This window comes from Struthio camelus, chromosome 16 (genome assembly GCF_040807025.1).
Source record: "Struthio camelus isolate bStrCam1 chromosome 16, bStrCam1.hap1, whole genome shotgun sequence".
In the NCBI taxonomy this organism is placed as follows: Eukaryota; Metazoa; Chordata; class Aves; order Struthioniformes; family Struthionidae; genus Struthio; species Struthio camelus.
Window position 1 is genome coordinate 16,459,160 of NC_090957.1, and position 27,402 is coordinate 16,486,561.

Here is a 27,402-nt window from a genome sequence, read left to right on the forward strand (position 1 = left end):
ACTTTATTATTGAGAGTGCAATTTTCTTGGACTCCCAATTACTAGGACTTTCAATACCAAGACTTACCTTTTCAAAAGCCCCTAACACAGCTAAGTGTTTAATCCCTAGTCTGCAGGAACTGATTTTCAAAAGATTCCTAATGACCAAACTGACAGACACATTGGAATTTCTGGATGTCTATCAGCATCTGAATTTCCAAAGGCACTTTGGAAATCAAGCACCTAATTTCAATAGATAAGGTTGGGTTCTAACAGAATAGTTAGACAATATGTGTCACTGAACTTCAAGTTAAATCATTTGGCCTGTTGTTAACTGCCTAAGTTTTTGCACAAAGCCTACTGCATTACTAAAATCATACTTAACCATCGCTAGTTTAACGTAAGTGATGTTATGAGTCGATTTCACTCTAAAACAACATGCAAACTCTTCAAAATCCTTCTTCTTCCTCTTAATTAATGATGGCCGAGGACAAAGCGCATTGTACATTTGATTTTAAAAATGTCAGAATTCCTGAGCAATTGATTTCATTCACTTAAGGACTTACTCAGATCACTGCTAACCCACTGACCTTCTTTTCCTTTGCATTACCTCTATCAAATAATATCCAAGTCTGTCTAAGTACTTTCATTATCCTGATCATCTTGTGTCTGAGAGCCTAACAAAATGACAAACCTAAGCACAAGATTTGCTGCAAACCTCTCCCTTCCTTGCTCTTCGTCTCCAGCATCAGGGCAGTGTACATAGTTTTTGTTTGCTTTTTGTTTTCTTTGAAATACTTGCACATAGTTTACATGTCCTTCTAAATTACTGCTTAGCTAAGCAGGAAATGCTGAATTCTTATAACATTTCCCATCATCCTCTCCCTCCAGCCCTTTCAAACTGTGTTATGATTCTTTGAAGTCTTTTCTATTAGTCTACATTATTCAGAGGCTGTGGTGTGCCTAAGTACATGCAGGAGCACATGTGCAATCTTTATGGCAATCTCAAGAAGAAAGACTTCAAGTAGTATGGACTGTCATGGGGCCAATGCAGTAACGCTGGGTGTTGCATGTTCATTAGCATGTATGAGTATATAAAGGTTAGAAACTTACCATAAAATGGCTGCAGCAAAAGATACTTGAAGGGTATTCAAATCCCCAGCTTCCAGAAGGAGAGAGGTGAAAGGCAGGGCAGTAATCTACAGACAGAGAAGAGAAGCTAACAATAATACCAGGACATAAAGAGAACGGAAAACTCATTAATAGATTCCACCTTGAAATGATGGTAATGGCAAGTAGACACAGGGCAGTTTATTGCCTTGGGTGTGTCTGAGGGCAGGACTAGTTGAAGTACAGCTAAATATAGTGTACTTGTGCAAAAAAAAACTAGCAACACTATTGAAAGTGTTCATAATTTTCTAAGCAAAGCAGGTAGAAAGTGTTTCTAAGCTCCATTATCACACAGATCACCTTTGAAGGGTGGTTCCCCATTATGCTTCCAGATATTGCCCTCAAGGAGTGGCTCTATTTCCCATTGTGTGATCAAATTTCACAATCTTCTGTGAAACTGCCAGCTCAGCACCTGTTGTAGTTAGGTGTGATTTCCAGTGCAGCTCTTCATTTCGGAGCTGACACTAGGTTTGTTTTACCTAGTTGTAAGTGATACATTTGTTCATGAGAAGGGGATGTCTGCCTTCTTGCCTGCCTTGTCTAAAAAGCAAGTGCACTACAAAACCACAAAATACAGGTTTCCCACAGCATATGCCAGTGAGTAAGTGGGTGACTCGCAGTCACCTCCTCCATTTTCCCTGGAGCTATGGTGCTGTCTTGCCTTGCCTTGCCTCCCTCCCCCCACACACACACAGCGTACTACAGGCACATACATGTACACATAAAAGAATATGAAGGACTTATCCTGATACACATATACGTTTCTACTACACATGACCACATCAGAAAATCAGATGAACATTAATTAAGTAGACTAATACAAGAATAAAAATAGCTTACATTTGAGAAAGGTACTTCATCATAAACACCTCTACAGGAAACTGTAAGAGGCATGCAAGTGATGCAAGAATCACTTCATCAAGCACTGAAATCATAAACAGACTTAACAGAATAGATGATGACTTTAAAGCCAAGACAGGAAAAAGTCCCTATGTCTTTTTAATCCTGAAGCTGGCTTGAGGAAACCAGAGATTTGCTCCCAGTCATTTAAATCAACTCAGAAGTTGTTAAAATCAATTTATAGGAAGCCTTATTGTATAGCACCGAAAACTTTGAGATATATCAAGATCTTACAATTTAAATCCTGTCTTCACTAAAAAATTGCTTTGAAGGAATCCTTAACATACAATGGACATTAAAAAATCTCAAAAAAAAAGAAGAAACATGATTTTTTCAGAAAATGAAATACAAGCCAAGAGGACGAGAAAACAGCATAATGGTTACAGAGATGGCTGGGGGATACAAGAAAGAAAGACTTAAACAATATAAGCCAAACCAAGACTAAAATTCTCAGTGAATTTGTGGAGATTTTCAACAAAGAAGGAATTAAGAATTATAAAAACAACATAGAAGGGAAAGAAGTGAAAACTGCTGCCCAAGACCCAGCAGACAGTAAAGACAAAGGAAGGTCCTCTGTTTTACCAAATAGTCATAAGACGTATGTAGCTATGGAACTTTCTCCAGAAGCTGCATGAGCAGATCCACTTTTGTCCCTGGAGGTAATTCCTCTCGCAGATAACTATGGTATTTTGGTAGTAGCATGCATCTTTATGCAAAACTCCAACTCTCTACATTCAGTATACTTGTTCTTGGAATAAAACTCTTTGCTCCCAACAGGTATCATGCTATTTTTAGTGTTTGTAAAGGCAGAAAATGAGCTTAAAATTTCTGCAATGAGGAATAACCAAATGAAGAATAGAAAACAGAAATACGAGGATTTAGGAAATATGTAACTTTAAATCTTCAAGGAATTTCACAAACCTCAAATCTTTTCCAACATGGGACCAATAAAACTATTTACAATGTGATTCACTGAACTTTATGATTTGAGTTAGCAATGACCAAGGTGCCAAAGCCTGGAAACAAAGTGGTTTGAATTCGCTAATCACCTGTTGTCCAAAATAACAACTGTTCAATAACACTTAATCATTATTGTCAATGTTGTGCGTTTTCTCCTATTAAAGATACATTTACTACTATTTATCCATTAATCATACTAACAGACAGAAAACGTCAAGTTGCTATTTAGGATATACAGAGAGATTCTTCTGCAACGTGCCATCTAGCGGCAGCAAATAGTCTACCAGGGCATGCCCAAAGTTCCTCATACCAGGCCAGGCACCTAGTCTTGTGTTGATCTTCCTCTGAAAACATCCTTAAACAGCTAAGGGGAAAGTAACGGAATAAAAGTAACGTTCTTCAGAAGCAGTGCACCGCATCGTATCTGCAAAATTAAAAGTATATTAATAAATTCAGTAAAATACAAATTTATTCAAAGTATCAGAATAAAAACATAGACAATGATACTTTTCTGCCAATTTCAGATTAGTATTTCAGTTCTCCTGCTTACTTAGCAGCATTACAGGAATTTCCGCATTTCCCTTTATCCCTGTCCAGTGTAAGAGAAGCAGAGCAATTTTAAATTTTGCCAATACTTGCTAACTGGCTGTCACCACTAGTAGCTATTCCAAAAATCAGTCATGTGACCCTTCCATCCTTTGGAAGGGAACGGAAAGCCTTAGGACACCAAATTTCATTAATTCTGCTGATTACAGAGCTTCTTGTTTCTTTCAATAAAGCAAAAGGAAAACTGGTTAGAATTGTCAGCATAACTAATGTCCATATTAATATGGAATTGCAAAACATCGGAACAGCAAATTATTCAAAAGCAGAAGGGAAATACAGTCTCAGCACAGTTAGCTGTGATAGCACCAGTTTTCCTAGTTGCCTATCAAAAGGATCTTAGACAGCAAGTAGTGGTTATTCTGGACCTGTTGTTGGGACCGTAAAGGAAAAGTCACATTCCCCTTTTCGCTGTAGGACTATCCTGATGAGACTTGCCAGAAAATTCAAAAGGATCTTCTTTATTTGTGAGATGTCTGTCACCTGAAGCGAGTCTGAATTTTCCTTCCTATTCTTACCTCTGGCAATATCATTTCTGCTACATGAAACATGCAATCATAAATCATTTGTCTGCATTGCAGATAACACAGTTGTACAATGCAAGCTTCCTCACGCCTGCACTTTTTCTTTTCTCCTTAGTTCTAACCAAGCGGTGTTGTGGTATCATGAGCTATAACTGACACTGAAGAAACAGTACAGCCTCAGAAGATACGATCTATTTTCAATTTCAAATGGTCTTTCTAATTCCTTTAGTGCTACATCTTTATCATCCAGGCCACATAGAAAATAGTAACATCATTTGAATTTGTTCAGGTGACTTTTAAGAGGCTGGACTGTTCAAGGTAAGGAAAGCTTAGGGATGAAGATAGAATACTTTTTCCTCCAATTAGTGGTGAAAGCTAATGGCCACGCCTAGTACTATCGGCCTTCTGGACAGCCACAAAAGAAAGATCAAGCAGTGAATGGCCCAGAAGAAGCAAATGCCTCTCTCATGCTCACCCATTATTTCTTAATTTGAGATGCATTGACAGTTCATGGAAAGCAAGACATATGGACAAGACAAAGATCAGTTTCTGAAATACATCCAGAAAAGAATGAGAAGTATAGCTGACAGAGGGGCAAATTATGTGTCCTATCCCAGCTCTAGAAATAAGTCTTTCTCCTCAGTGTACATGGGCTGTGTGGAAGTGCAGGAGTTCATAGTACGTACTTCTATATTTTGGCAGAGATACTATAAGGAAAACATGTAGCTTATTAGCCTAGAAGAAACATCTTTGGTCTGTTTACACTGTAACCACACACCTGTATCTCAGAAATATGAGACAATTGATGGGGAAAGGGGAGGGGACTGACATCTTTAGTTTCCTCTGCACCAGGTGCAGTCAAGTATGTAATATCTTTCTAGCCACTATTTTGAACCAGTGCCACTTTTGGCCTACTGTACCTGCTGAACAGCCCCTGCAGGGAATGACTCCAAAACATGCCCATGCTCCCTGCTCCAGCAAGATTAGTTCTTACCTGGAGCCTTGGCGGGTGCATACATAAGTCAGCCAAATCCCGAAACCATTCTAGCACAGCTGCAGTTCCTTCAAGCCACAGAAAGACAAAAACACTAAATCTTGTACTAAAAAATTGTATCAGTTTATTTTCCTTATAGAAGGCACCAATTAATTTCCTGCTGCTGTCAATTTATGTTCCATCTTTGCAGGACATAAAATGTGGCATTAAGGAAATTGTTTGCCTTGTCACAATGCAGCCATATCATAAAACATCAAGGTAGCGGACAGGGAGAGAGACAGAAATAGACAAGAAGACTGTCCTGACTCCTTAGCTTCTTGAACTAAACTGTAAAACTTGAAAATTCAGTTGAAATGACTGTCTAAGTGGCTGGTTCTCCTGCATGTGATTCTCTTACCTTCCTGGGCAAACAGAGAAGAAGCAAAGAGGGATATATTTGTAGGCTGAACAAACGGATTTTGTTTACAAGAACAATTTTGGATTTATTTCTCTGTACCATAAGAATAACAGAAAAACATGCTTTATGTTTGTTAGGAAAATAGCTATGGGAATAAGAACAAAGTAGCTGCTATTGCAATACTGATTGCATGAGACCAAACATACTGCTGGCCATGGAAACAGCAAATTTATTTCCTAGCTCTATTCCTTTTGAATTCATTTCTTCTTTCTGGTAATAGTGTCACACCAAGTTATTCGGTATTTACTGGAGTAGAATAACCCACGTGAAACTGTTTAAGGAAGTATGTTTTGCCACCCATTATATGACATAGCAAAGACAGGATATACTTTATCATCTGCTCTGTACAGGTGTACATTGTAGTGATGGGTGGAACTGGACTGGGCTGCTCAAAAGGGATGGTACGGTATTGCATTAGCCCATACTGAAACATATGTAATATTTCTGATGTTTTTATTTCTTGAATCTGACTGTGCAGGCAACTTTACAAACTACAGAAAGTGAAGTCTCTATGTTTAGGAGCTTAGATCTTCACTGGGAGAGGAATATTTAGTATTCTTAGGTGGTGATTGACATGAACTCTGAGTTAGAGTTTATAAATATGATGAGTCTTTAATTTATACAAGTAGGGTAATAAACATTAGAGGAAAGACCTTGAGAGGAAGAGAGAGATACTTCCATATCTAACTCAGGCTGCTAACACACTCTAATTACAGCTGGTCTCAAAGTAAAACTTTTCAAGAGTCAATCCTCTTCAGCTTAAGATCCATAAATGGTCAGATGCCTTATATACCATGTTATAGCAAGGAATTACCAAACATGTACTACAGCAGAATGCCTGGTTTTCTTTAAATCTTACTCAGATTAATTTTTTTAATGAAAGAAGTATCTGCATCTTTGGCAGTTGTAAAAATATCACGCATGGCACCACCTGCCAGACTAATAACAATAATTAGAAATGTAATAAACTGTTCATTGGCAAGGTAACAAATTGTCTTATCCTTTGAAAGTCACGCTGGCCTGAGGCAATTCCTCACAGACATTCGCCACTGATGTCACAAGATCCTGAATGAAGAGCATATTTGCAAAAAGAAAAGAAAAAGGAAAGGCAAAGAGATGTTAAAGCAATCTGGAGTACCTGCAGTGGATCCTCATTTTACTGATCAAAAACATTAAAACTAAGGACTGACAAAGAGTTGAGAGTGAGCATGAACCAGTCCTATTGGTTACTGTGAAACCTTACAGATTGGAGCATCTGGAGAATCATAGGGGCTCATAATACTTGCTTAAGAAGTTGAAACAATTTTTACTGAATTTAGAGTGAAACCTTCAGCTGCAACTACTTCTTCTTATGCTCCTTAATTCTTTTCACCTCATCTTTTGTATAACACTCTTCCAAACAATAATTTGCACCAAATACCTTCTATATAGGCTTTCCTTGACTGTCTTGTATCTTACACAATCTAATTTAAAATGCTGAGAATCTGAAATCAATATTTCTTTTTCAATGAAACTCCTCTATGTACCAAAGCAATCTTGGTTTGTCTGCCAGACAGGAATTAATGGCCTATTTCGTAATTTTACCTCCCATTATAACTTTCTATTTGAACAGGATACATAACTTCACATTGCTTGTTTTTTAAGAGAGCGTGTTTAAAAACATATCAGCAATGAAAACGTTGTTTCTTATTTTCATGACCTTAAAGTGTTTATGCCCCCTCTTCCATGTACTGTGTTTTATCTCTAAAAATTCATTTTAAGGTTCTGAAAAACAAAAGCCATCCAGAAATTTGTGAACATAAAATATCTGCTTCCATCCATGTCCTTCTTCATTCCTCTTCTGGAATATAAGCAGGCATTCAAAAGAAGAATAGTGTTACAGGTTCCATGTTCATAGACAACTGAAGAGAAGAAAATCAAGTCATAAACGCTGCATTAGCACTTCTTTCTGAGGCTTCTGATGATTTCACAGCCCCAGTAAGTCATCTAGGAGGGGCCCATGCCAGGCAGCAGCCTGCTTTTGTTCTTTGCTTTGTACTAAGAAGGGAGGGACATTGCTGAGGTACAACACTTTGAGTATTTATATGATTCATTCCTTGTTTCATTGAATCATTTTCTAGTTTCTAAGATAATACCTCCAGGATGATTTCAACTACTGTTTGCGGAAGCATAAGGTTTGTGTTTTCCACTATTGTGTGAGAAGATAAAGATGAAGGAAGGATTGCCCAAACAAGATGTGAAAAGGTTTTGGATGGGATGCTGGAAACCTCTCTCACACAGTTCTGATCACTGACCTAATGGCTCTAAAGCCTTGCACAGAGGACCCTGGCAAGGTCAGCTCAGAACCCTGACTTACAGCCAGGCATATTTCCATAACCTGCCTCCTGAATGTGCTACCTACTTTCCCAAATTCAAGTCAGCAGCAAATACAATGTCCTACAGTAAGGCAAAGAATTCATCCCAGGCTGCGTTTGCATTATAACTGGTTAGGAAAATCCAATCATGCTATTTCTGATGAATGTCCCAGACGAACTAGAAAGAGTGGGGAGAGTTTAGTGGCAAGACAATAATAGCCAGTTGAATTTTGAGATAAAAACTTTGAGTGATCATACTAAGCATCTTCTAGCTTTACCTATAAATACTGCAGTACAACTATGTTTTCACAATGCACTCTTAAGAAACTCGTGTTGCAAGAACTAAATTTGAGTTGTATTCCTAAAACATTTTTCTGCAATACAATTCTACTACTCCTGTTTATGCATCCATATATCTCACATTAATAGTGTCAGTGCATTCTGGTAAACTTAGGACAGATATCTCCCAAAGCTTATGGAAATGGAGAACACCCAAAAGGTGTGCATGTATTGGCAATAGCCACTTATGGAGCACTGTAGTTAGGAGCATCCAAGCACACTCCAAGAAAGGAAGAAGACAGACCAGTTGTACTGGTTATTAGACATGGTTAAGGGGCTTTAAAAAAAAAAAAATTCTGCCAAGCCAGTTATAAGAAGATAATCATGTGCTAGCCTAAGCCTCTGGCAGGAAGAAAACACTGTTAGCTCTTTTTTAGTTAGCTAAATATTAATCATCCTGCTTAGAACCAATCATGTCGCTAACTTGTTACAAACTTGGTTAAAGGTTGTGGTATAGAGAAGAAATACTATTTTATCTCTAGTTGCAGTGTTTCTAGACTTCTATATAAAATATGCTGAGCAAGGTGAATACAAAAGCAATGTTCCAATGATTGGCAAGTTCATAACTTTTTAGAAAGGGATATAGGAGGCTCTGCAAGCTGAGAAGTACAACAGAGTCCAAATGCAATCCAGTGTTTTGAGTGCTACGTGAGAGATTCCAAAATAATTCAAAACACATTATCTTCAACTGCTGAAAAATACTAGTGCAAGAACACAATGTGTTTCATCTTGGGCTGCAGAGTGTATAAATACAGTAAATTATTTACATGCTTCATCTGTACCACAAAGCAATATTGCATGTCATTTACAAACAAATGTTTGTAAATGTTTGTTTCTAACTCCAGAAAGGATGGTGCATGTTCATGATAGAATATCAGCAAGGAGGAGCAGACAAGAAAATAGCCTGAGAACTAAAAGATGCACACTCTTTGGAATAGGTGTGGGTTATTCAACACCCTGAGAAATCATCTTGCAGTTTAAAATAAATGGAAAATAAAAAGAGCAGGCAGTAAAATAATACGAAGTAATGTATGAGTGATCATTTCATTGCTTGTGCCCTAGTGGTAAGTGGCCGAATCTGCATAACATATTCCAGATCATGAATGTGACAGGACTGGCTTTGGGAAACTTACACAGCTCAAAGGCCTCACTTGTAGCTCCATATGTTCTTGAAACTCCCACAGTCCCTCAGGGCCTTAAAACCAGGATGCAATAGCATTCTGCTTTGAATTTCATGTGGTCTGACCTTTAGAAAATTCTATTTAGAGGAGTAGAGGTGAATAGACATAGGATCAACCAGTTGTTCTTTTCTCTCCAATATCAGTACCAAAGTTTCCAGTCCCATTGTCAGGGGCCTTAATTAAACTCTTCTAGGATTCAATCATTTGTCTCCTGACATAGGCCACACTCTCACATTCATGACTTTTACAGAGAATGTATTCATTAAATTACTGTGCTCTGGAAACTCAAGTAAGCTAGACTTTCTCCTTATTATTGTCGTATCATCACAACTCCCATCACAACTCCTGGCCTGTTCTGCTCAGCTCTGTGATATTAGAAAAAACCTGGCAGCCAAAAAAGAAGAAGCCATAAGACCAAACAAACAAAGAGCCTGCCAACCTACCATTTATTCAGCAGCTTCAGGCTGGGAAAGCTTTCTCTCTTTCTGTTAACCTTGTAACAAAAAAGGGGAGAAAATCACAAAAGGTTCTTTTTAAGTGCAATGTCAACAAAAAAGGGAAAGTTGACAGAATGCTGCCAACTCTTCACAAATTAGGTGCTGTGAGAAAAGAAGAAACCATATGATATGTTACAGGACTTTTCAAAATGATTCTGAAATCTCCAGCTTTACATGTTTACAACGATCGGCTCCAAGGAGGAATGAACGTTCATCCCTCAGTACAGGAGAAAGGTTCAGCCACTCTGGAACTATACAGGGTCCTGAACTTGGCATATGATACTGAATTGTTATAAGGAACAAACACATCCAATGTCTAAGCATCAGGAAAAATAAATCTATGAGGCGAATCAGAGATTACTACATTAGCCCAGGATTTCTATCTTAGTTAATTATCTCAATCCTGTATTGAAAGGTGCACGCTAGTAACAGTCTTGTCAAAAAAGCAAAATAAAATGTATTGCTAGATGACACAATGGCTTTAACACATGTCTAGATCACATACCTGAATTTCACTCAGAACAGAAAGGCACAGAGTCAAATCTAACACCACGTCTTGAGCTCATCCTCGTCTCTAAAATAACAAAATAATAATAGCTTATAGTGGCTGTCGGACTGCTAGGGATGCTACGCTTTACAGGCAACACTAAATCACTGGTCAGGAAATGCAATTTCATATATAATACTGGTTCTTTATATTTTAATTTAAGATAAACAATTAACAAACAGAAAGTTCTGCAAATGCCAGCAAAAGAGCATCTTATGGGTGTGCCAAATTTAGAGGCTATAATTCACATCTATCTCCCCAGTGAATTTTATCTTTCAGTCTTCCAGTTGAATACTGCAACTCACAGCTTCTCAAAGCTGTAATAACTAGAGGGCAAAAGAAAGATGCATTTTGTCAAAGAGACTCAGAAGGGAATGCGAATGATACATTCTTAAATAGATTGAATGCTAAAACTGATAACTTCGGTTTACCAATTTGCTTTTCTAGAGATTTCAAACTACCAGATAGATGCACTTGGAATTATTTCTTAGGGACGAAAATGGTCTGAAGCGTATGTAGGTTAAACCAAGGTGTGTATTCCCTAAGGATATCTCAGAAGATAAAAAGCAAGCCCTGACTACTATTTAAAGGCAGCACAGCAGACGGTTAAGTTACACCCAGGTGTGTCTTCCCTCAGGTGATCCCAAGGGAGAGATGCTAGGCCACTTTTCCTATTTAATGGTGGCAGAATAGCTGGTTAGATTACGTCTTAAGTCATTTTGTAACCTTATCATCCAAATGTTAGGATACAAAAATTGTAAGCCTACAAAGCTATTTATAATAACAAATACTGCTGCCATCACTGCATAATAAAATATAAACAATGTATTAAAAACAAGCAATTATCCCACTACTAAATTAAATAAGAATATTTTATCAAAGGAATGAATTTAGGCTCAGGTTGGGCACAAAATGCAGCAAGTTCATAGGCAGAACTCCTCATTGACAAATCTCCAGATCAACAAGCCCATTCTTGCCAATTTTAAATAGCAGGAGGAGTTTACATTGAGGTCAACAGTGATTTTTCATATAATGGAATGTAAGAACGTTTAAGGTTAAAGTTGATCAAGTATTCTGGATTGGACACAAAGTGTCACGCGGTTCTTTGAGCCCAGGCTTCCATTTCCAGCGCTCTGCTTTGAAAAGCTGTAGTTAGACCAGGAGAAACATCTGAGACAATAATCTAACTGGAAGGTAAGAAGATAATCATATTCTTCTAAGTTCTACTACAAAATAAACTTCTCATGCCTGAGATGTCAAAACGTGGCATTATAGGAAACATTGTGCGGGATGTCTGCTCCCTAAGAGAGGAAAACAAATATAGTAGCAGCCTCTTGAGCTATCCTTGACATCTTACAAAGACATAATTCCGAGTCAATCCTGCAGACTGTCATTTCTGTTCACTGTGCAGTGTTGCCTGCACAAAAGTACCAAATAACATTGACATTTTAGTAGCTGTAAAAGGGCAGCTGAGTTAAGCCCTCACGGAGATACACGGGAGCCATTTCCGCTTTCCAGCGTTATTCCTTCAAACTATAGACTCAGTCAGATATCACCGGATTGGTTACATTGACTTGCATTTTGAATATTTACTCTGCAACTTTGATGGCTGCAATTTTACTTCTCCTCCCCAAAATGAAAGATTAGATTTGGGGGCAAATTTAACAGTTTAAAATAGCTGCCAGTACACTGAATAAGCACTTTAGTCTTCCAGTAAAAGCTCTGACCAAGAACAGATCTAAAGTCAACTCATTATAATAATCTAGACTGGATCTGACAAAACTATCTTTGTTCTAATGTAAGCCTCTTGATCTCTTCTGTTCTTTATTTGTGGCATATGGCTTCATCTCCTGAAGACCAAACCGTATCTAGCTTAACGAAACTCTTCACGTTCACCCTAAGACAGCTGTGTGAAAAAACTTACTGGTTTTTAGTCTAAAAGACCTAAAGGCTTTAAATTTTACAAAACTATTTTGCCAGTCAAAAGGAAAAACGTTACAAAGCAATACTGCTAGATGGGCTGCACTCTTTATCTCCAGCAACAAAGGTGGATATTAATGTAAGGCTATGGTACACATTGGTAAGAAATAGGAAAAGTCTTCAGCAAATATCGACTCCCCCCTTTCCTCTATAATTCCTCCTGGTAGTTATCCCAAGAAAGAAGAGATAAATGCTTGCCAGTCAGTGGTTCACTTTCATTCAGGATCTTATCTGCGCACTGTAATCGACCTGTGACGCCAGCGCAAGTAAACACACCCAGCAAGTTAATGTTAAACTAGTTAACTTAGGTACCAGTAACTAAATAATTGCAGCAATCTCGATTTCAAGGCAGGCTACAAAACTCACTCAAGAAACTGGGTTAATAACCAGACCATTAGCCTACTTAGGTTCTGTGCTGTTGCAGTTAGTACCTAAGTTACTAAGCTAAAACCATCTCGGATTTGTTTATCTCAGCCATCAGAATAAAAATTGTAATTAAGGATAATGCAGAATTTGGGAACAATTAAGTAGAGTGTAGCCTAAACCATCTCAGAACCTTCCTTAGCAGCTTTAGAGATGTAACTCTGAGGGACATCAAATGTGAAAGCCCTTGGAAAGGGCAAATAATTATCCAGCATTATCTTTGAGATCTTCCAGACAGGAAGGAGTATATCCACTGACAACCCATACCCACAATCTCTTGAAGATCCTGCAGATAAAATGACAAAGTCTTAATTTCTAATATCAGAAGTTCCTGACAGATCTAATAAAATCAGACCAGCAAACTCTTGCTAAGAAATAATCCATTACAGGTAAAACCATGGCTTCTCTTCTGCAGGTCCTCTTGTTAATGACATGTGGATGCCATGGTAGATCTTTTCTATCTCAAATCTGTGTGATGTACTCTGCAACAGGAATCACAAAAACACTTCATGAATAGCATGAACTTAACATGAACAAAATTACTCCCTCCAAAGCAAAGAGTATGTTTTTACTAGAATTTCAAGACCTTATTCAGTATCTTACCATAATCGTGGGAGATAAACATGGGTGTACCTATACAATAACCTGGGGGCCGCAAAGATGTTTCTACTGTTTTGTGGAATGATAATTATATTTAGCGCTCACTCAAGGCTTTTCATCTTCAAAGCACTTTACAAACATTAATTAATCCTCACAACACCCTATGAGGTACGTAAGTATTATTACAGTAGGTGTGATCAGGTTTGTGTAGGGGACTGTACAGTATCCACAAGCCGAGTAAGGGGAGCAGAAATACATATTCCTGTAATTGCACATTTACACTCATATTCCTCTCTACATATCTGCACACAAAAAACAAACCTCTTCACATAAACATATATACATACATGCCCACACAAATGCCTACACTCCTGCAACCTGGTCCTATTTTTATAACTGTGCTGAAGGATTCAGTTTTCAGGAAGGACTATTACCCTGAGTATACTTGTCTTGTAGTGCTCCTCTTACATTTAAATAGTACAACATGTTTTGACATTCTGTGGTGGAGTCACAGTTCCTTTCCGTGATGAGGGTTCAGACTGAACAAATACAGGAAAGACCCCTATTTCTGATAGCTGAATGCTTTTTGATAGTACGGTGAAATCCATGCCAGGAAAGAATGTTTGTAATAACCACAGGTGGATAATAGGTTTGCAAAACATAGTAACAGATGGGTATTTTAAATCAAAAGAAAAACAGAAAGGTTGAGAGGGAACATTCTCTTTCCAGACAGTTAGAGCTCTATACCTGCCCAGCTTCTCTGAAGAATTACCAAGAGAACCAGGAAAAAAAACCTGCAGCTTAGTCATATTTGTATTCTTATTAAACACAGGATTGCCTGAGGCGAACAAGAGCTGATATCATAATTATTGGCTTGCCTAGCCAGCTGCCTTCTCTCACCTGATGTAAGATCAGATCTTTCCAGCCTTTGGAGACTCTGTACCGCTGAGCCTCCACTCTCTCTGCAGGGCTGTTTGAATGACCTAATCCTGTCCTGGAGCAGCAGCACGCCGTTTTGCTTCAGTAGAAAGGTAAGAAGAAACCTCTGACAACTTCATACAGCTTTTTAGAATTCAGCCGTGAAAGCCAAACGGAAGGGGGAGCAGAACTCTTTTGCCTTGGCTCATCTATTTAATCTGAAGTCCCTGGGGCTGACTTTGAAGAACTTCAGGTTGAGGGAAGGCGAAGGTCAGCACCTACATCCCGTTCCTCAGCAACTCCTATAGGTGTTTATCAGCTGTGAGCGAAGAGTATCAAGAGAAGGAGTCAGGAAAACACCAGGTAAGTTCACAGGTCCTTTTTTTTTTTTTTTCTGGGAGAAATGAGGACTGTAGGTGATTTCCCAAAGGAAAAAAAAAATAGTTCTTCTTGTCTTGGGTGCATACCAGCTTAATCTAGGCTACTCTCTGTTCCATAGTTACAAAGAAAGTTGGAAGTGTTTACCATTACTTGAAATGAAATAACTAAAAGACAAAATAAGAAAAGTATCTGTGAAAAAAGTGGGAATTCCGTCTCAGGCCTCACAGATTCATGATAGATTTACTCCAAACCTTTCCAATGGTTAATCAAAAGTTTGGGAAGTTATATGTTTTGAAATCCAGCTCTCCTTTACTATGGCCTCTGATTTACATCTACTGTTTTTGCCTCTTGTGTTTCATAGTAGTAGATGAAAACTTTTTTGGGGCTTACTCTTACATGTAAAAGTGACTAAAGTGAAATCCAGGTAGAAGTTAGGATGTGTGTCTTAGCTGCAAAAATGACTAAATTTAGGTACTGCAAATGGAAACTTGCTCCTTATTTCTTTATGATGTGCACAGGAAATACATGGCTGTCATTGCAATTCTTAGTATCAGACTGTTAGATTTCCAACAAGAAGGGAACTGTTTGTGTTACAAATACATTAATTATCAAACCTATAAATAACAACTAGCCATCATTCACCTCTAGCCCTCCTGCAAATTTACCGGATATCAGATTAAAACTTGGGGAATTAGATTTTATTCTGCAAATATTTCAGTTTGATTTATCCTAATCATATGTTTCGAGCTAGGTTAAATTGGATGAGTTTTAGGCTGAAAATGTATATATTTTGTTTATAATTAATTACGAACATAAAAGAACAAAAATAATTAAATATCTGGAGTGCATATTTCTTAGGTAGTGAAGGATTATGTACTTTGTTCTCAAATAAATGGTGCCTCATATTACACACGCAGCCAAGAAAATATACAACTAATTGTTTATCCTACATCCAGGTACGGGGAGATGAACATGGGTAGAAGTAGTATTAATGTAAGTGAAATAAGGGACTACATCCTAGCAATAAGATTATCTACACTCTGCCCCAGATGTTGTAGTATAGTATGAGGAAGTACTAACTTGTACGTGAGTACAGATACTTGTATAATATTGCCGTGTTGCTAGGTATAACTGGAGTCCCATGATAGCTACTGAGGCAGCAGATGGGTACCTGGGGGAGTTAATGAAAATATCTGTATACAACTGTGATAGATGTAATATAGAAACCTGCCAGTAATAAGACACTTGCATAACTGCAAAATATAGAGCTGAGAGAGGAAAGCACAGAAGAAGAGATATGTACATGAAGCAATGCCTTTCCGATCCATTCTGTATAGGAACAGTTTGGGGTTTTTCTTGGAGGGGGGGAGAATAGTTAGCTGCTTAAATACAGTTTTTGAAGGCGATAATGAGAAAGAAGAATAAAAAAGCCCAAAGAATGCACTATGTTCTTTTAAAATATCCACATTTTGAAAATAGAAAGAAGAAGAAAATATAATTTTTTAGTATTCCTGGAAACTGAAGACTAAGAGCAACAACAGTAGCAACAGTCTATCCTTTTGGCTGCAAACTTCAGAAATTGTACTGGAAAAGTGGTGTCATGTAGAACAACTTTCAGTTATGACTCCCACAACCTAGTTTCATAGGTTGTTAAGAGACCAAGGACAGGGAGACAGTGATGGGACCTGCAAAACCCTCTGAAACAGAACTGTTTATGTCCTACCAGAAAAAATCGATGCCTGAAAAAATGAGCTTCTGATTACAGCCCAGAGTGACTACAGCTAGATCTAAAGCCAGAAGTTCTGTGCTAATCCATGCAATAAGATTTAAAAGGCATGAAGTTGCAACAAAAAAAAAAAACCAAAACATGTATTTAATTAGCCCTTAAAAGGCAGAGACTTAAAGTGCCGAAGAGTGTATATAATTTCTACATATACTTCTCTGCCATGCTTATAAACCAAACAATTACAGATGCAAAATATTCTACCAGCTTACTCCTCATTCCTGCAGAAACTTTGGAAGCTGGCTCTTTCTGACTGTGTCCATTGGAAAGCAAGGAAAAGTGTTGTTCTGGACATGGCATAAGTGAGACAGTATTTGGTAGGTTAGTGCCTAAAAGCCACACAAATAGTAAATGGAGGTAACTTCTGAGCAGATAGGATTTACTATTTGTGGCCCTGTCCTCTATCGTTAATCAGAAAGCCTGAGCTTTATGATTTGGGTCAAACACACCTCTCTGCTCTCCTGCACCTCAAAAATCATTAGCTTGAAATAGAAAGAGACTAATTATGGCGATAATGCAGATTAAGTGAGAGGTACAAAGAAAATCCTCCTGTCATACATCTGTCTATGAGTATGACCAGTGCTGCATTTTCCAAGGCAATTCTCTATTTAGCTAAGATTTGCAAGTAATGTGGCAGTTCTCAAAAGCGAAGTAAGGCTGAAAGAAGTTGGAATATCCTGAATAGGAGCACACTGATAAATCACCATGACATTGTCTGCCCTAGGAAGCAAGGCTGTGAGGTGTTATTCTTTCTTTTGTGTCACTATTGAATCAATGTCCTGACATGGTGCTAAGGATAGGATGCTGCTCACATTAAGGACTAAAACAAAGTCTTGGCCAATTCTATTTATCACAGACACTGCGGCTTTTAATAAGATTAGGAGAATAGTTAACCCTTCTGCCACATTTCAAATACAAGTTCAAGTCATTCCTTCGTAATCGTGACCAGCTGCTCTTCTGCTTCCCTAAATAGCTCCTCACTCCATAGACAAATGTCCTATTTTTTCAATTTGTTGCTCTTCTCCTGTGCAACTAAGTCTCCTGATCATAACTGTGATATTACCAGTGGCTTCTTCCACGAAGCTCTGGAAGCCCAGATTCCTCACTACAATCCAGTATATTATGTCTGCTAGCTTCTTGAAAACACCCTCTTCCCAAGGGGCCTATATGCCCCAGCTCTTCCTTTAAATCCATAGTTACAAGAACCAAATATTCCAAACAAATAGGATAGAATATATTCTTTTTTTTTTTTTTTTTTTTGAGATGCAAGACCTCTAGACTTGGCCACAGAACGACTATGTTATCTTTTGCATTATAAAAAAAGTAATAATGCATAACAGTAATATATGTAGTTTACCTAAATTCCCTAACCTTGTCACATAAAACTGCATTCTTTGTGCCCTGTTAAATGTTGTCTAGTACTGAAGGGAGCTGTTAAATATGTGGTTAATAAAGTGATCTCTGTGTAGCCTTTACAAATCTCAACAGTGCCTTACGAGGTTTAGTTAATATATGTAAAACCATTTTAAGATGTTTGGATGAGACAGGGCTACTGCAATCCAAAGTATTATTATCTTTCTGTTGGTGAAGTGCTCAGAAATGGATGAAGCATACTAGGGTGAGGTTACATCAGTCATATAATGAAGCTAAACATGTTGTCATTTTAACCCAATTTGTTTCCCTCTGTACTGCTGCCTCACCAGTTTGTTAGAGCCTCTCAAAGGAGCTCATCTAGTGTCAGCTTACAACTTCCACACCTAGCCCGTACTTTACTCCTGGAATGGGTAGGTATCCCTGCCCTGAAAACTCTTAACTGCTGGTTCAACAGACCTGCCAGGACAGGTCCCTGCAACATTCCCCTCTGTGGGCAAATGGTAGGATGCCAGAAATATTAGACAGGAACCTGTTCTCCCAGGAATGTAAGTAATTCATAGAAGGAAACAATTTACTATTTTCCCAGCTGGAATAATTAAACAGCTAGGCACTGTCCTCCCAAGTTCTAGAAAAGAATAGCAAGTCAGAAGGGAGAAAGAGCTGGAATGTCCTTCAATATAGTTTTTCTCTTCCAGACTAAATAACCTTAATTCTGTCGATCTTTCCTCATAGGCCATGTTTTCTAGACTTCTGCCCGTTCTCACCCATCTCCTATGGACTCCAAATGGGGTTCATTCTTTTGAAATACAGTGACCAAAACTGGACACAAATCTTCAGTTGATGCTTTGCCAACAGCAAGGAGAGTTAACTTCATAAGTCTCACAGAATATATCTCTGTAAGCATCTTATACTGGCTAGCCTGCCTACCTTTTTCATTATAGCATGATGTGGCTGATTTAGTTTCAACTCATAACCCATTAAAATCTTGATATTTTTTAATGCAAAACTTCTAACTAGTCAGCTGTTCCTGTTCTCTATCTGCAGGGTTTACTATACCTGTCTAGCTGTTGAGCTTAAGTTATTATTGAACTGCATCTTAGTTTCTTCAGATCATTTTTCCTGTCTCCTTTAGAATACTAATCCTGTCCTCTAATGTTTTTGCAAACCCCTCCAGCTTTGTGCTTTCTTCAAATTTGAGTAGTATTCCTCTCTAGTCAAATCATCCAAGCTGTTTGTGAAAACACCAAGTAGTATCAGATTCTTTTAGAAATTCAGTGAAGATACACTTTCATTCTGACGACAGTCAATAACTGCTCTTTCCATCCAGCTTTACATCCTCTCTACCAGAGTTACACCTAAAATACATTTCCTTAGTTTAATTATGAAAATATCATGGGAGACAGCATCAAAGCCTTACTAATGTCAAGATATACTATATGTACTCTTTCTCCTCTTCCTGCAAGGCCAGTATACATGGACGCTACACTAGTAAGACAATTTCTTAGCAAATCCATAATGGATTTTACTCTTGCCTTTTTTTCCATTAGTTTAATTTTTTTTTAATTCTTGTAATTTTGAGGGAATTAAAATTAAACCAGCTAACTGTAATTCCCTCATACATTCTATTTTCAAGACAGGCACTATACGTACCCTCTTTCAGTGTTCTGGTACCTCACTCATACTCAGTGAATTCTCTAAGATAAAAACCTGCAGCTCTGGAGTTTCTTCAGCTGATTCTCTAAATTCACTACAATGAAATTAATAGTCTAAGCCATGTCCTTTGGGAGGAGAGAACAGATGTATTCTTCAGTGTATAAGATCAGAGCAAACATCATTAATATTCCAGAATTTCTTGTACTCTGACTGGGCATTGCGCCGTTAGATTTGCATTGTGCTTTAAGGTCACTAATTAATGTATGCCCTACTTTTCCACTCAGGAATAGATTTGGGCTGGGTTTTTCTCTTTGAAATGCAGAGTCTAGAGAGCACCTGATCTACCATATGGGTTTGGGGTCAGCTAATAGTGATACCTAAATTTTGTTTTGGTAGCATGCAAGAAATACTATTGCCTAAAGCCATTATAAGAACCTTTCAAAGCACTGCAAAATTACATACCAAGACTAATGTTTTCAAGATGAGCCATTAACGTAAGGTATTCTGCTTTATACAGTCTGTACCTAATTTTTTGAGGTATTGAGCAATAATACCATTTATTTAAGTCTATGGGAATTTACTGTCCATAGGTACATATCAGTTCAGCAGACGGCATAAAACACACGACCTCCAGAGGAAAATTTTTTTGCCTCACAAAATTTTCCTGCATTGACTAAAAGTCAGTAGAAATCTGGTAATGGCTTCCTAAATTCCTATCCATCCTCGCCTAGGCTAGAACACTCTGCAGCCTAATTGGATATGCATTCGCTACCAATGGTTTTCAGCGGACAGACTTAACAGCAAAAGACAAATGGGGCACAGCATAATTCAGTCACAACTGTTCTTTTTTCCTCTCTGACCCTATGAAAATACAGCAGAGGTTCGTTTTCAACAGGGAAAATAAGCTAGACTTTTCTACGCATACGTGCAGTCGGAATGGCTCAAAAGGACAGCAAAGGGGACAAAATCTGGCCGAAAGTGGTGGTGTTTCTTACGGTGGAGAGTCTCCCCCCCAAAAAAAAAAAAAAAAAAAAAGAGAGATACTCTAGTATCTTTTGGAACAAAGATAGGTAAAGATCAGATATACATGGATACAAGATTTTCCCCACATATAAAGATAGTGCTAAGCTAAGAGGTTTGAGAAGAATAACAAAGAAATATTTGAGAGAATGAAAATGTGGAAACTGCAAATAAGCATATACTGCTCTACAAAGGTAGAGTGTACCTGGAGTGAACAGGTCTGTACAGTTAAATCTTTCTATTCATGGGATTCTGAAAAATAAGTGTATGCTAGATCTATCATACTTGCTTCTCCTTTTAGAGGCTATAAGAATCAAGTTTCCACCTTCATTTCATAACTGCCAATGCAAAAATAAGACTTATTTTCAAAATAAAAATTGAGAATTTCATATACTCATGATTCCAGCAGCACTGAATATCTCCAAAAAATGTATGATATACCAAGATTCTCAATAAGGGCAGCGATAATTTGCAATATTTTACTTAAGAGGAGAGAAAGAAAAGGAAGACTTTATGGAAAAATCAAATAAAGAGGAATTCCTTTGGCCTAGCTTAGCAAGCCAGATTTGATTTCTCTAAGTGGAACAATGAGTTAACTAGTGATATTTAATGTTCAAAGAAATATACACTTTTTCTAACAGAGGTAGGCCCTAGATTTCCCTGGCAAGAGAAATTATGCATGTTCTTCTTATTTTCCTCTCCCGCTGGTATTGTCCTCTCCATTTTACTCTCTCCAATGGTATTTTTCCTAAATAAATCCTGCTACCGATTGGAAATAATAGTTCTGAAAATCAGGTACTTTATATCTCTGCTCCAGAGACTCTCAGTAACAGAGAAATATGGTCTTTGACCATAGCATGAGACCTGCCATAGGAAGCCTCTGTCACTACAGAACAAGTTGACAAGGAAAGCTAAGTATGATGTTGCCTCTGGTACCTGACAGGCCACTTCACCAGCAAAACATAGCTAAAGTTGACAAGGGCTTCCCATATACACATTAATTTCACACAGCCAGAGATAAAGACTTTAATCACAAACACAATTCTTTTCCCCAACTGTAAAACATGTTTCACACTTCATAACTGATAGTTATCATAATATAAAATTCTGAGTTCAGCTGGAAGAAATATTAAATCAGAGGGTATTTACATGTGATTGCAAACAGAAAAGTCTAAGATACAACCATTTGCTATTTAATTTTAAGACATCCTTTTGTGAACAAATATCTTAAAAGTCTCCAAGCAGTGTATTCTTTGCTCAGGACCCTGTTTTCCCTTTGATTCCTGGTATGTTTTGCTTCCCTGAATCTGTATCTCTATGTTCTCTTCTTGCAGCAGAGTCTATAGTCACAGAAAATACTATATCATAAATGTAGTCTTATACTTATTTAGTCAGTCTGAAAAAGCTAAAACACTAGAAGGAATGAAGGTCTTTAAGAGAAAGGAAAATGTTGAACTGTTGCTGTTACCAATGTTGATACATATTTGTGATTTTGCTATAAAATACAAATATATTTTAATGTGCCAGTTCTCTTTTTTTCCTCCTGAAATTACCATTCTGAGGACAGAGTTAGCAATAACATAAAACTGTACTTCTAGTCTCCTAATGAATATTCTTTATCAGCTGTGCTTTAAGCATTGGGAACAAACACTTACAAAAAGTTTAATTTGCATTATTTTTATGCATAAGAAAACATAGGTTTTTTTACAGTATGTTTAGTTTTACATCTCTTTCTTTAACGTGGAATCCCTTTAGATTAGTTAAGGGTGTTTTATGTACCATGGAAATTTAATATTTTAAAAGAATAAACAAACATAGTTTCAATCTCTTTAGCTGTTCCAAAAACACAAGATTCTATTTCAATGAAGGAGTTAATTTTTCACAGCAAGGAGAGAATGGACAAAAATCTCTGTTAAAGGGGAAATGAGTCCTTCAGGAAAAATCTCTGTCCTTCATAAGCCACATAATGTGTGTGGAACTATCTGTGTGTCAAATACAACAGGAGCTCGGGGGAAAATACAGGACTTTATCTTGCAAGGAGCATAGCATTCAATCTTGATCCCCATTAACTGTTAGACACACATATAACTTTAACACAGAACATACGCTTGCTGAAATAAAAGTGTAAGTGCTCTACTGAACTGGGGGCTATTTATTCAACACAGTCATGCCAAGTGGAGAAATTCAGATTTTAGACTATGACATTTTCTGGAAGATTCCTGTTTAATTTTAGCGTTTCTTGTTTCTGATTGTCACTCTTTTTAATAATTTTATAACAGCACCATGTGCATATATAATTCAATCTACTTACCCAAATTATGCTTACTTAATGAAACAGAGACTGTTTATTCAGAGATATCCTAACTTTCTATATCTTTGCAAGACTGCTTCTGTACACACAGCTTTTTGGTGATTGCTGTTTCTGTGTAATTACTTTCTTTTATTTCAAGGGTGTTATAACCATATGCTTTGTGGTGAAAGAAAATACTACTTTCTAAAGTCTCTTGGGCCTTCCTATAAGTAAGAGTTGGGGAAGAACATATATTGTGCAAGACATACAAGTTTCTCCTTAAAAAGCTATGAACTTCAAACCTTCTCATTTTCATGTTTTATTTCATCTAGTTTTATTTATTTATTTATTAGAAAAATATACTTTATAAGAGATTTTAATTAATTGTAATTTGGGACAGAAATAAATAAAAATGTATTTATTGTCCCAGTTATCAATAAAGTAGATGTGGGAACAACAGGGACAGGAACAACTCAATAGATGGACAGACGCACAAACTGATTGAATTTGGAATTCACAGGAAATACTGAAAAGTAGATATGCCATTCTGAATACACATGGAACTCCTGAAGGAGCTCCTCTATTGTTTTAGACATTCATAAGCAGGTTGAAATATCTAAGCATGAAAAAGGCTGCTATAATGGGTTCCACTTCTTAGAAACATTATTGATAGAATATTTTGAGAATTAAGCCCTGAAGAATGCATTTTATGGAGGGGTATGCCTGTCACATATTTGTGCATTTCATCCTCAAGAGTGTTTTTTGCTGAGTATTGGGACCATTAGTTGCTTAGTACTGCTGTTCTGCTGTTCTGTTTAGTCAGATAACGGCCAAACAAAAAATGAGTCTAAAAGCCTCTCAGAAGTCAGATGGACCAGATTGAAAGTTCATCCTAGATGACCAAACTACATTATTTTGCTAAAATTCTACATCAAGCATGTAAGACGTGCTGACTTGAACAACGTGTTTTTAAATAGCCAGGAATGAACAGAACCAGGGAAAGAATCTTAGCTTTGTTTTGCTCTTCTTTTAGATGAAACAGTTTTCACAAAGCCTGAAGAATTTTACTGAAAGCTTTAAATAGCATAAGATGAAGGATTAACAAATACTAACTTAAAATCACATTGCTGGGTTTGCTACTTTTGCTTTTAACAATAAGGAAGCAGTATGGATGAAACAGAAATAGACTCTAGGAATAAATTAGGGATTGGGAAAACAGGTGGGTGTAGCAGAGATGTGAGTACTAAGATGGTAAAGGGAAAGAACAATTATTGGTCACTTTGCAGTGAAGCAGAGAGAAGGTTAATTGGGTGAATGAACTTAGGTACAATTTAGTCTGTAGGGTTATGGCCACATTTACAGGTTTTTAGGAGTTAAGACTGGTATCATATCTCACATTTGTAAATTGGGATGTTTTTGGCTGTGCCTGTTCTCTCATAATTTTTCCTCATTTTCAGATTCCCCTCCATCCTAAACTTCTTTTGTACTTACTTTAACAGAAAATATTAGATTTTGCAAGACTTACAAAAAAAGTAGATATGATCCTTCCCATGAAGTTTAATGCCTTCATGTATGATTTCTTGTTTCATTCACCACATTAGACTTGCTTTTTATTTTGTCACTCCCTCCCCTTCTTTAAGTCTTCCTAATTTCAAATCACTTGTTGTCTTCAGCAGTTATTCCCTCCGAAAAGGAATATTGTTCAGTCTACCTGTCTGTTCCTTGCTCCTTCTGAAACTCCAAAGAGGACACTTTAAATTACAAACTTCAGTTTTCAACTTAAAGTTAGGAAGTTAATGGACAAACTGTGTAACTTGGGGCCGGGGGGGGGGGGGGGGGGGAGGACGGGGGAGGAAGAGAAATCAGGCATCTGGCGTCTTATTTCTTCATTCTCAAACTTATTCTCACCCCCTTTTCCCAAACTTTGCAAAAGATATTAAACTACATTGTTTGCTTCTGCAGGTAAGTAGCTGTATCTCTCTGGAAATATGTCACCTATCACACCACAGAGTTCACTGCATTGAAATGTATAACACATTCTCCATTTTTATTTGTTTAAAATAGTATGCAATGCAGTGTGCATGTACTAAAAAACATCCATGCTGGGTGAGACCAAAGATCCATCTAGCCCAGTACCTTATTTCCAGCAGTGGACAAAACTAAATGCCTGGAAAAGAACAGAGAAACAAGGCAAACATAGTTTGCACCCTAGTTAGAGTTGGTATCCATCTAAATATTTTATAACCCACAATGGGTTTCTTTTCCATGAACTTGTCTAGTCATCCCTTGAATGCATACAAATTTTTCTATCTAGACCAACCTATGGTGATGACTTAACAGTTTAATTACACACTTTGCAAAAAACTAGCTAGATTTGAACCTCCTTTCTACTAGGCTCATTTGACAAGCTGCAGCTGTTGAATTGCAAGAAGACTGCCTTCCACCCCTATTCACCCTCTCCATACTGTCTGATATTTAATAGATCTCTCTCATTTTTTCACCATACCACCAGTCACCCTTCTTCCCGGCCAAAGCCTATTTAGTTATTCCTCATAAGGAAGCTATTCCAGATCTTTGATCAGACTTGCAGCCCTTTCCTCGACCTTTCCAGTTCAACTCTCTGCTTTTTGATACGAGGAGAACCAGAACTGCACATAGAGTTCAAGGTGGCGGTGTGCCATGGGTTTATACTGTGGCAAAATGCTTTTCTGTTTGTTCTGTTTTTCCCTAATAATTCTCAGCATCTGACTTGCTTTTGGGACTGTTAGTTGCAATGAGCTGACATTTTCATGGAGCTATCTGTCATTACTCATCTCATTCCTGAATTTTAATGATCAGCTAAATGCCCCTTCCTTTAAAATAGGGAAGTTAGAATTTGTCTTGGAAACAATGTTTTTGTGCTTCTCTAGGTTATCTGTGTGTTAAATATTCCATCATTGAATTTCTTAAGGTCCTTCTACTGTTTCCCTCACTTAATCTTTATCTTTCATTAGCAAATTTTGTCATGGTGCTGCTCACTTCTTTTTGCAAGTTGTTTGTGAATACATTAAACAACACAAAAGCTCAGCACAGATCCCTAAAGATCTCCCACTACCAGTGACGTCATTCCCTGTGAAAGTAGATCACTCAGCTTCACCTTCCATCTTCTATCTTTTGACCAATTATTTATCCATGCAAAGACCTTATCTGCTGGTGGATATTCAGGATTTCAGTGAATATTTAGTTCCCTTAAAACACTCCGATGAAGCATCTGGTCAAAAGCTTTTCTGGTAGCCTAAGCAAACTATCAGTCCAATCTCCCTTACCCTTGTGTTTTGTGACTTCTTAAAAGTGTGCTTGTCTGGCATTATTTCCTTTAACAAAAGCCATACTGACTGTTAAGAGAATACACTGTATTTATCCATGGGCCCACTATTTCTACTCTTTAGAAGGAGGAGTATGTGAGAGACTGCAAATATATATTTCTTGTCTCTATCAAAGGCATCAGTTTTGAACTTTTTTTTTTTGTTGTTATATTGAGGGAAGAGGGAGAGAAGCCTTTTCCACTCTTTTTTGTTCTCATTAGCATAATGAAAGCACCACTGATATTGCTTCTAACATTTAAACTCCGTCTCTACTGGCAAAAATGGTAACAGAAACATACTGGTACGTCCTTCTACAGTAATTCCTTTCCAGAGAAAGGACAAACATACCTGTCTGATGTGCTTGAGCTTGCTAGCCAATACTGACTCCTGCATATATAAAAACAAAACTTAAGTTTTGTGTACAGATAGGGTATTACTATGACAGGAGAGAGGGGTACTCTTCAGAGAAATAAATACTATTCTCCAGTACCTGTTCCTCCATCTTTACTACTTTATATGCAACATTTTTCATGCATGCCTAGGAATAGGTGTCAGCAGAATACATCACTCCAAATCAGCTGTGCTTCTATGAGCTAGCTGAATTACTTGCTAGGTGGATGCTGAAAGACCTTTGATCTTAGCCAAAATAGGAACTTGAGTCTTGAGGTTTTTGTTTTTATTTTTTAAAGGTTTCCCCAGAAACTAAATGCTTAAGCTAGTGCTGCATTTCCCCTGACTGCATAAAATTTCTGTTCTGCATTGAAAGTCTGAGGCAAGTGTAAACTAGATTGCATAGCACAGACTAGACATGCAAATAAGTACAAGCTGTAGTTTGCACTGGTTCAGTTTAACGCAGTCTAAAATTAATGTAACTGTTTCAATGAAAACTTCATCAGCTTTGCCTATCAACTTAAGAATTCAAAACAGGTGGTAACAGGTGAAATTTGTCCTTGTATACCTGTACTGGAACAAGGCTTTTCCAGAGCAAAAACTGCAAAAATACTTCACAGTTTAACAGCCCTTGAACTTGATTATCTCTGTCTCTGCTGCTTTTCTACTTAACACAGCACTGCTCAGTAAATCAGTCACTCAAACTTTTTTGGTTTTTTTTGTTTGTTTGTTTTAACATAC

General features: G+C 37.5%; 2 protein-coding genes across 8 annotated transcripts in view; one reads left to right on the forward strand and one right to left on the reverse strand.

Moving 5' to 3' along the window:
* The window catches only part of SLC46A1 (solute carrier family 46 member 1), an 83,819-nt gene that overhangs the window by 21,038 nt on the left and 35,379 nt on the right, over nt 1–27,402 (reverse strand). For 3 of the 6 annotated variants that reach the window (XM_068910085.1, XM_068910082.1, XM_068910081.1), the window contains exons 4-7: nt 10,464–10,532; nt 9,905–9,954; nt 3,320–3,433; nt 1,093–1,178 (exon numbers count right to left, since the gene is read on the reverse strand). In XM_068910085.1, coding sequence (XP_068766186.1) covers nt 1,093–1,095 — 3 coding nt within the window. In that variant the 5' untranslated portion in view covers nt 1,096–1,178; nt 3,320–3,433; nt 9,905–9,954; nt 10,464–10,532. Of the gene's footprint in view, nt 1–1,092; nt 1,179–3,319; nt 3,434–9,904; nt 9,955–10,463; nt 10,533–14,408; nt 14,746–27,402 lie in introns of all 6 variants that reach the window. The other 3 variants (XM_068910084.1, XM_068910083.1, XM_068910087.1) reach the window with 3 other exon arrangements.
* FOXN1 (forkhead box N1) overlaps nt 14,702–27,402 on the forward strand; it is a 42,512-nt gene continuing 29,811 nt past the window's right edge. For both annotated transcript variants that reach the window (XM_009666376.2, XM_068910079.1), the window contains exon 1: nt 14,702–14,789. The gene's annotated coding sequence lies outside the window, so the exon portion shown is untranslated. The remainder of the gene's footprint in view (nt 14,790–27,402) is intronic.